We start from the raw sequence: 11283 nt of genomic DNA on the forward strand, positions 1-11283 counted from the left end.
AATATATTTTCTACCATAAGAAAGGGGATCTTTCTCTCAAAATTCTAACGCCCCAGCGATGCCACTCGGTTCGACTAATCCACAATTCGTGAGCTGATTCCAAACAGCTTAAAATCCCTGCTCCTTTCCATGTTGTCATACCGGGATCCATATCTTTTGGCTGTGTTATAATATCTAGTTGTTCTACAAGAAAAATCACAAGGCATATAAAAAACATGTTGCATTTGTCGTAAGCAAAGTAAAATTAATTGAATAAGTTAATAAATAAAACAATGCCAAATGCGATTGTGTCTAAATCTTGAAATTAAAGCTAAGAAATACCAGTTGCAATAAATTTTTTACAGTACTTTTAAGATGCTTATTAGATGATCAATTAAATGTGATATTCTAACTTTTTTTTGGAAATATTAGAAAATGTATTTAAAAAATTCACATATAGCCTCGACTGTAATTGACATTTCTTTATTTACTCGTATAACGATTTAATTTATCTTATTGCAATTAATTTAATACGAATTTTGAAAAGTAAATACTTACCAGGCCTATACATGTAAGGAGTTTGAAGAGATATTCGATTACGAAGCCACATACCGATACCCTTAAACTTCAAACCTGATCCAACGACTAGTACACAACTATACATTTTTCTTTTGAGATCTTCATTGGCTATTATACATAAATATTAAACAAGCTGTATTTTATTTAATTACAGGCTACTTATTTGATAAATATACTCACAACATCGCTCGATACTCTGCAAAATAGCTTGATCAAGACCCAATAGTTGTTGTGGGATTACGAAATCTCGGGGAACATCTAAATCACGATTTAACAAACTAGGTGCAGGATCACTGGCGTCAACTACAACCTCATCATCGCCTACAACTGCAGGTGCAGCCGCTGCCTCCTCTTGCATTTCTGACGAATGATCCAGAGTTTCTTTCATTCCACGTCTCTGAAATCGAAAGCAATCGTATCAAACTTGGATATGCTAAAATGAAATATCAATTATAGGTTTGAGAAATACAAAGCAACCAAAAAGCAACACTTACACTTGTTTCTCTTAAATAATTTTCATCATAAGGATCTTCTGGATCTCCTAATGATCGTTTTTGAACATGAACATTATGCGTTCCGGTAATTCTGAATAGTTCAGGTTGAAATAGGCTCAAAGGTGCTATTAAACATTCATCGCCAACCTGTTACAATGTACTAAGTTCAATATCATAGATAACAATTCTTCATTTTTTAAAGAATAAATTTTAAAAAAGCAGCACCTGCATAGTATATGTTTCCGTTTGTTGTTTTGGCTTTCTGACAACGAACGTTTTCTCCTGTGAGCCACACACATTTAAATCGACATGACAAAAATCTATCTTCAGTTGCTCTAGGAGTAGTGCATCCAACTTGTTGGTAGGATCGCATGATTTGTACGGAAATGCGGATTTTTGTAAAAGCCAGAGAAACGTCTGCGTAACATCTGCCCCGCCGTAATCCATACGCACTCGTGTATCTTTATGAGAAATTGCGTCCTCCACGCAGGATACCGATATCTTCTGAGCTCCAACATCTACTATACACGCGTAACCCAAACCTGCTCCAAACATTGCGCCTACGTGATCCTATCAATAATAAAAAGATATTTGAAAAATAAAGCATTTGGATTTCAAACTATTATATAAGTAAAATATTTTTCGTAAAAAAAGGTAAGAATTTTTCCGAGAAAGTATGTAATGCATTAGGGCGTCGAGTAGCTCACCGCTCGGTGTGATTAACTTACGATCTATAAGTGATTTATCATATAAGGAGCCAAAAATGGTTAGTAATCAAGAGATCTATGATCACCAGCGCTATTCAGATCCAGCGTTACAAATTGTAGGTCCCATATATCAGTAGATATATGTATCTTAGAAAGAAGCGGTAACCCACCAAGAATAGCTACCAAGAGAATGTCACCACACTCGGATACGAGTAATAGGACCAAGGAGAATATAATGCATCATGGATATAAACTAACTTGCAATAGAATACAGCGTCCAAAACCAATTTCATCCAATAATAGTGTTGTTAATTCCTTTAGATATGGCCGATGATAAATATCAGGTATAACAAGCACTGCACGATAGTGCTTTAAGTCTCTGAGAGGAATATCTAGCTTCTCAGTTAATACATATTCCCAGATGGCTTTTAAGTCTGCTATGACAGCAGTTAAGCTACCACCTGGACCTGAATGTATATTAAGCTCTCCTCTTCTGTATGGAAAATGGATATTGAAATTGCATTCTTCTCCTGGATCTAACGATAAGATATTATCGCCGATGACTATATCATGATTAGTCATTGTCCACTTCATGTTGCTGGGCGAAGAGAATTCTGGACTAGATCTACGATTAAAAGCTGCTATCTGCTGTGGTGGTGTCGCATATCTTCGACTTCCATCGGACTGTAAGCAAGACTGAAGGGTATGCGACACTTGCAGTCGAGATTCTTCCATTGCCTGTGTTAGTTCTTTTGTCTGCCAAAGACAATGACAACTAGAAATATGATAACATGATTTTATTGTACATTTATTTTAGTACTTACTAATGTTACAGTTGGAGGTAAGAGATTGTCCTTGTATCTTGTTCCATTTGGTAAACGTCTTCTTGCTACAGCATGTAATAACGTAACGGGCTTCAAATCAGAAGCACGGCCCATACGAAGATACATAGAGCCCGGATGAATAACAATAATTGTTTGCGCTTGGATTTGCTGAAACATGTTATAGATAGAATAAAAATAAATTATATACACAATATTGTGTAGATTAATAATAATGTACATGCAGTAAAATTGGATATAGGACATAATTAGGACAAGTTCACCACTTGTTTATATTTTTATAGTTGGTTTATATAATTATCTTATATTATAAAATTTCACATAGAAAACAAATATTTTGACCTATTTTTGCTGTGTATTTTTGTAACAAAATTAACATTCAAAGATATAAAAGCCAAATTTGTACCAATGTGAAAGTTACAATTGCACAGTGATGGAATTTGAGAGTTAAATAAGTATATAAAAAATAATAATATATGTTCGTGAATTAGTGTGAATTAATATATACTTGTGTTTATAAAATAAAATAGATGTATATTTAATTAAGTTTTATGAGAAAGCAAGAAAGAAAGTAAAGTGTAGTTGAAGGATACAGAATAGATTTATTTGTTTGTTGTGTGTGTTTGTATGTGTATTAATTTATTTATATTAATACATATGAAACAATTACTTCGGTTTCTTGATAAACTGGCATTTTTGTTGACATTCAATGTAACAATAATAATCAAAATTTCTTGCTTCACTTTTATTTTTCTTCTATGAAGATATCCTTTAAAATTGAATGATATCAGTGTCGACACAATATTTATATTTTTTCGTATCCTATCAATATTTTATTTCCTGTCAATATTTAAAAAATTGTCAGAAAATATTACATATTAATTTGTGTTAACGCGATATTTTGCATTGTGTATTCAAAATATAAATATTCTTTCAGTAAACATCGTCGACTTATTAAGCATTCGCGAGAAATAGGTTATATCTTCTATATGTGTTGAAAATAATTCAACTACCGCCGTACCGCCTAAAGACCCTCTAACAACAGAGTCTAGCCATAACGCCGCCCATAAGGCGAGTGGGCAAAATCATACGAGAGAAAAGGATATACATATCCTCTTCTTCTTTAAACTTAACCTAATTTCTCTGGAAGTGCTCAGTCCTCAGTGCTCATAATTTAAACCTGGAATATCAAATGAAATGTGTTTGATTTTTTGAAGTATAAAAAATCCTCTTTTAATAAAGAAACAGATTTCGAATGTGGATTAATATTCGATAAAATATTTATGTTATATAATACAAAAATGTATTTTTAATTAATTTATGAGATATAACGTTATATAATATAAAAAGTTTTTGTTATACAATGCAAAAATTTATATAATTAATGTTACATGAACAGAGAATATTTAAATTTATGTTTTATATATTTATTTTCCATTAATTTAATTTTATTAATTGTTATAATTAATTAAACATTAATAATGCAAGGAATTTTTTATCATATATATTATTTTAATGTTTTGCATATAAAAATTATAATATTTATTTATTCTAACACAATTTTTATTTATATTGCCGAAATATATAACACTATAACATTAATGATAACGTTGAAGTAATTCAAATATGAGCGGGAATTGCTCACTTTTAAGCGGGGAGCACAGACTTTTGCGTAACGCATAAACCATATACATAAAGAATTTGATTGGTCCATTGACTCATGCATAAAAAAATGGGCCAATGAAATTCCTTATACACATACTTTATGCGTTATGCAAAAGTGTGTGTTGGGGCTCTTAAGCGGGGAGCACAGACTTTTGCATAACGCATAAAGCATGTGCATAAGGAATTTCATTGGTCTATTTTCTTATGCATGAGTCAATGGACCAATCAAATTCTTTATGTATATGGTTTATGCGTTATGCAAAAGTCTGTGCTCCCCGCTTAAGGCCTATCGCACATGAAATGCGTAACTGTGCATAAGCATAACATAAGGCCGTTGGACCAATGAGCATCCAGCATAAAGACGCCATATTGATTAACATAAGATGCTCATTGGTCCAGCGGCCTTATGTTATATTTATGCACAGTCCTTATGCATTTCATGTGCGATAGGCCTTATGCTGGATTTACACCGGACGCAGCCAGAGAGAAACCTAAATGGACGTTGGTGCCGCTAGTGAGAAGCATTAGCCCGGATCCTCATGATTAGCAATTACCTATCCTTTAATTTCTAGTATTGATTGTAGTACCTACACATATACATACCTATTTATGTTATTTTAATGAAAGATGTTTTTATTTATCATTAATGGTACGTATTTGAATTTCGCGCTTAAAAAGTGAGGGCAAATGAATTATTAGGCCTGTTCTTTTTACTGAACTTGTGCACAGAGTGCAATAAGTTGAAGTGAAACAGATATACGTTTGTTTCATTTCAACTTATTGCACTGTATGTACCAGTTCAGACAGTGCAGGCAAAAAGAACAGGCCTATTAATTTTTCATATCCCCCTCCTTTTTCTCCATGCGCAATGACTCACCTTATGTATTTCCATCATGCTTTATACGGTGCTTCTGATGGAAATAAATTGCTAAAAATCTCTCTGCTAGGGGGGTGCGTTTCTTTTCTTCCATACTTCCACCATTGGCTGCGTTCAGCAGAATATTTATATTAAATATAAATATATTAATTCACAGAGACATTACTGTGAATTCCTGAAAATGTATTTAAATCAAATTAAATTGAATTAATATCCGCTCAAACAAATTTTTCAAATTAAACTTAATAAACCTCCCAGGTCAAGACAAATTGAGCTATATACTAGTTGTTAGATATATATATAAATTTATTATAATAATAACACCGGTATACGGAAAGTTTCGACTTTACAAAGTTCTCAACAGCCGCAACAAAATTGTCACCATTTTTAAAAATTAATTTAGTATATAGTCTGTTTTTTGTTCCTGCACTGTCTATAAACGCGGTCTGAAATTCTGAATCACTGCATATGCAGTTACTGTGGTCTGAATTAGAGTATAGGACTCTAGTTTGAACTAATGCAGAAACAAAAAACAAGCCCTATAGCAAAAAATGTGCATGCAATTATCTGGGTATAATTCCTGAACATACTCCAAAAAGTAAAGTCTTGCCACCAAAACGATTTAAATACATTTGCAGTATTCACAGTAATGTTCTCTGTAAATTAATATAATAAAGACTATATCATTCAGATGATGAAATAATTTATAATAATTGAAACATATATTTATGTATATATAAATGCTCGGAAAATAAATGTTATAATAAAAATATACATATAATAAAATCTTACTTACATTACATTGTTATTTATAATTTTAAATCTCGCATATATGAGACTCTCGCATATATAATATACATGAAATCTACATTAAATAAACGTTGAATGGACGTTGAATAAATTTTAAATCAAGAAAATGTACATTACATACACATTGAATCAATGTTGTATCAATATTGAATTGTAACATCTGTAAGACACAGATTCAACAAACATTAGACGTTTCTGCAATGTCTGTTCAATATTGAATCTATATTTCGCGATGTTGCTGCAAAATGTACGCAATGTTGCAATTCAACATTCTGAGATATTGATTCAACGTTAGTGTGCTGTATGAGTATTTGCGTGTATTTAACGATTTATTTACGGATAATATCATGTTATATAAAGTTTTCCGATTATATTTAATATGTAATCTGTACTTTTGCTTTTGCAGAAAAAGAAGTTCCAATAATTCTTTCATACTAGTTCATAATAGTTCGATTATAATATTCAACACTATATAATAGTTCTGTATATATTAATTGTATTACTGTCAGTACACTGTCCAAGTAGTTCTATAATTCAGTACTACCAAGTATCTATCAACACTTCTATCAGTACTTCTCGCTAAAATAATACTGTTAGTATCTAGAGTAATTTTTATTTACTTTATTAGATATTTTTTTAATATTTTAAATATTTCATTTTATAATTGATTATTATTTATAGATAGTATATCAGGGGAATCCTGTAAGTGTTAAAAGTGTAGAACTCTTTGACAAGTATAAAGAACTAAATATTTGTTGAATATAAACAGAACGTTGTCAAGAATCTTGCATCAAGAATATCAAGTGAAGCATACTTTGCGCATTTTTTTCGCAAAGATCAATGAAGGCAATTATACGAGATTCTCGCAGTTACGTAATTTTATGCATTATCTCCCATCTCGTAGTGAAGAGGAATAAACGATGCTCACGTGGCTGAACGAACGGAAGGATATATCTTTATTGGCATGTGACGGTGGTCACGTGGCCAACGATCCACGTGCTTTCGTGTCTTATCGTACGTTACGTAAACGAAAATATATAGTTCGCAATCGCTGACGAACGGCGATTGTTTCCTGCGAATATTAATTAACGACTTGTAATCGATGTCGCCATCCCGTTGCGCATTTTGTTTAATTACAAAGCGAGTAAATGTGTCAGGCACCGAGCTAGAGCGTGTCCTTTGTTACGTAACGTACATCGGCGGTGATGGGGTTGTCAACGAGAATTTTATTTACAAGCTTTGTTTCATTGTTTTAATGATTAACGCAAGTCTGCTCTTCAATTTCACGACTCGTTTATATATCATTTCCGGATTTCTCATAAAAGTACGCTGTACACTGCGAGCAATCAGCATTCGAAGGGTTTTTATAAAAAGTTTAACACTGAAAATATGAAGAGACGGGAATTTTAAAGAATAAATTAATATAAATGATAGAAATACCGTAAAACAACAAGACTAAAAATAGACGAAAGTAAAGTAATTTATGAGAAATGTAAAAATTGATTTGTTTTTATTTCATCATATTTATAAAGCTTGGTAGATCTTAATCTTAATTTAGATCCCCTGTACTTATATATTTATAAGTATTTCTCTATGCAAAAGAGATTATCAGTTCAACTTGAACATCAGTTTAAGAACATTTGAATGTTGTTCAGTATGCGAACTGTATCTATGAAATGTATGATAATTCCGGTATGTGTGTGCTGCACTCATGAATGATTTAATGTATTATTTATATACTATCATTTAAGGCAAATAAACTTTATACTGTCTACTACTTTAGATAATTAGTATTACAAAATACTTATTCTCTTTTTATATTAAAAAAAAAAACTGAAACCTTAGAATTTTTACTATATATCTTAAAATATACGATTACTTATGATTGGAAAGTACGACTTTAATGTTTGTATAATAAAACGTAAAATAACAGTGATTTATAACATATGTTTACATTTTTATTAAATTAATAAGAATGATAAATATTATATAATATATATGTATATGAATTACATCTATATATTTATATATGAATAGTATCTATGTATACGAATAACTAATAAAATAAATAAAATTATGGACAGACGCAACCAAAAATTTTCTCGCACTGACCGGGAATGAAAATATCGGCACCAAGCGCGTGATGGGATTTAACTTATAGATAGTATTATATCATGAATGTACTACACCTTAATCGGATATCCGCTGAATTCAATTTGTATTATGGTTTATATTGCTTACATACCATTTATGTATGTATAATGCGATTGAAGGTTTCTCTATTTGCGAGAATATTTGTTTAAAAAGAACATATTACATGATTTGCAAACAATTACCGAATTAACACCGACGATTCTAAGTTTATTTCGTAGTCTTTCTCAGAGATATCAAATTTTCTGTATATCTTTTATATCGTGTTGATAATTATTCAAGAAAAAAATAATTAAAGGAAAAAGAGTAATATTATATTTTGTAGGTTCTTGGGTGTTGTGAATCCGACTTCGTTTACTAAATTGCTCTTTTACGTTATTAAAGTATTTTACGTTATTATGCAAAAAATAAAACGTAAAACGAGCAACAATAAAACCTTACTTTAAATCTAGTTTAAATGGAAGTGGAAATAAAATTTGTAAAAGACCAAAATAAAGACATTGAATCATAAATATGAGATATTAAAACGTTGAAATAGTGTTAAAAATGTAGAACTCTTTGACAAGAATAAGCAGAACTAAGTACTTGTTGAATATAAACGGAGCGTCGTCAAACTTCTTTTAGCGAACTTGAATGGAATATCGTCGAACTTTTTGACAAACGTCTTGATACTCTCAAAATATTAAAAAAATAATTTTGATTCACTTTATCTTGAAGTTCTCTCTCTCTCTCTCTCTCTCTCTCTCTCTCTCTCTCTCTCTCAAGTCATTTTTAAGAAAACACTTCATTAAAACATAGACGAGACATTTTATAATGTTGTTCTTTTTATTCTATTCTGTATGTCCTATTTGTTCTCTAGGTGAGTGATTTTCGTGAAGTATTTTGTACAATTACTGTTTTGTTGACATTTAGGACGTAAAAAATGAATTATTGAAAAACTTGAAATATATAACAAAACGTTCTATGAATGCAGAGAACAGAAAACGAGTTTTTAATAATTATTTTTAACAATTAATTAAATCTAATGAAAGAGTGCCACAGGGATATATGATTATTATGACAATTTAAATAAATAATCTCCAATTTTTTATGAAGTATCTTTTTTTCAAATTAAAGAACTATTCTGCAGTGCGTTCAAATTATACTATATAGTATAATCCTTATTTCGCTCAAAAGATATTTAAATATAAAACTTCGCATCTATTGCACTTTCTTTGCGTGAAAAGGGAATCAATCCTCGAAGCGTTATTTTGTTACACACGGATGATGTTGCACAAGCAGAAATAAATGCATGCCATAAGTTGCAGCACCAGTATATAAATATACCGCTACAATGAAATCCGCATTACGTATGCCACGATAGTCCTGCGCGATTTCTCATGAATTTAAAATACAATATATCTCGAAAGCTTTCGCACTTTGTTCTGTTACACAAAGAGCTATTCAATTTGATCGAACGCGAACATTTTACAAGAAAAAAATTTAACGGTTAATAAGATCAGGAGTTCTGTTTGATACCTGAATCATTGAATTTTTTATTTTTACATACTGAAGGACTAAAATTTCATTTCAGATTCATATTCCGAGAAAGCGCGAAATTTATATCGAGAAAAGGTGGATGATAGCAAATACATTATTTTTATACTCCTCCCACACAAAATTATTTCATTCATGTTTTTCTAAACATGAACAGCTAAGATTTTTATATTTTTAAATGTTACTATATTTGTTTTTGTAAATTTGAAATTAAAAATATTAAAAATGTATCTTTATTAAGGATCGAAACGTTGTTATTATCAAGATAAAATAAAGCATCATTTTAACTCACACGAACAACCAGTGTTCTGACTCGATAAGGCACATTTTTCATTTTTCTTGGATTTATTCAACCGAGTCAATTTTATTAAGTTATATTTTTATATCTTTATTAAGTTTACAAAATTTTTTAATTATTTTTTATTTTATGCATTATATTTATGAAAGAAACCAAGTCTTTCAAGATTAGCACAGTTTTCATGAGCTCAACCTTTACAAATATTACACTAAATCTCTTCATTAAAATTTTCTCAAATGATGCAATTAATCCTTTCATTGCCTTGTTTATTATTTTCTTTAAACGCTAAGGCTTTTTTACAGCATTTGCTGACTTTTTGTTTTTTATCCTTATTTTTATTCCTATCTATATATTAAGATTCTTCCATATCGTCTTTTATATCGTTATTCACCCGAATAACGTGCAAGGAAAAAATAATGTATAAAATGAGCAGCTCTTTAAAAGGAGAAAAATTTTAAATCCGTAACTTAAATAATAATAGATACTGTTCATATTGGTAAATTAAAAACGATATTTGAGTTAAGTTAAATAATGTGTTTGTTGGTGGAGTCAATTCTGTACCAGTGTAAATAGCAGCTACAGCAAAATACACAATATCTCATAAACAATTTTACTTTTATTCTCAATATGAAGAGGTCTCTCTCATATATATATGTAGGTGTACTTGTCGGTAGTTCAATGAGTGTTGCTGTACACTTCTAGTAATTTGAATAATTCTTGTCTATTATACCAACGGTTGTTAAATATAATCCTTCGAGTTTCTTATAAATTATAATTGTAACATTGGGCAATACATAGTATCGGACAAAAATATAAAAATAAAATAGTAAGTATATTTAGTAAGTATATTTTTAGTATTTATTATTTATTTTTTTTTTAGTATTTATTTTTTTATTTTTATTATATTTTTTAGTATTTTTAGTAAGTACATTTATTTATTTTTATTTAGTATAAGTATTTACAATTATTAGATTCTCCAAATATCAATATAACAGCAATTATATAATTTTTTTTAAATTTGTCATGGTCATGAATTCGTTAGAAACGTTTCGAGTAATTATATTTTATTTTTTATTACTGAGTGATATATAATCGAAATTTTTTTAATGACCGTTAGGGCTTATGTTAAAAAAGAATAAACCCACTTTCATGATATATACGAGCAAATCGAATTTAGTGCCAGTTTGAAGGCATAATGTTGTAAGAGAAGTTATATACTTTCTGTTAAAAATCTTGATCGAAATAAGCGGCGATAGGGATAGCAATACCGGATTGGTAAACGGCTGGACCAATGATAAGGGAGACTGCGCTGTACTTCGAGTGGTCGCGGGATACGTTTCACAAG

General features: G+C 30.3%; 1 protein-coding gene across 1 annotated transcript; it reads right to left on the reverse strand.

Moving 5' to 3' along the window:
• Positions 1–10: 10 nt before the first annotated feature.
• Positions 11–3344, reverse strand: Arp8 (Actin-related protein 8). The gene is made up of 8 exons (XM_018542055.1): positions 3272–3344; positions 2584–2751; positions 2018–2515; positions 1278–1622; positions 1053–1199; positions 739–955; positions 538–666; positions 11–183 (listed from the first exon to the last, which is right to left on the reverse strand). The coding sequence occupies exons 1-8, from the start codon at positions 3305–3307 to the stop codon at positions 11–13; spliced, it is 1713 nt and encodes a 570-aa protein (XP_018397557.1). The 5' UTR covers positions 3308–3344.
• Between the last annotated feature and the right edge of the window lie 7939 nt (positions 3345–11283).

Source organism: Cyphomyrmex costatus, unplaced genomic scaffold (genome assembly GCF_001594065.2).
Source record: "Cyphomyrmex costatus isolate MS0001 unplaced genomic scaffold, Ccosl1.0 scaffold302, whole genome shotgun sequence".
Classification (NCBI taxonomy): Eukaryota; Metazoa; Arthropoda; class Insecta; order Hymenoptera; family Formicidae; genus Cyphomyrmex; species Cyphomyrmex costatus.

Coding starts and splice junctions, on each gene's coding strand:
- Arp8 (XM_018542055.1), bottom strand. CDS start 3,307: ATGTCAACAAAAATGCCAGTTTATCAAGAAACCGAA. Junction 1,623..2,017: donor GACGCTGTATTCTATTGCAA/GTTAGTTTATAT, acceptor TATTATTGATAG/GATCACGTAGGCGCAATGTT. Junction 956..1,052: donor ATTATTTAAGAGAAACAAGT/GTAAGTGTTGCT, acceptor TTTCGATTTCAG/AGACGTGGAATGAAAGAAAC.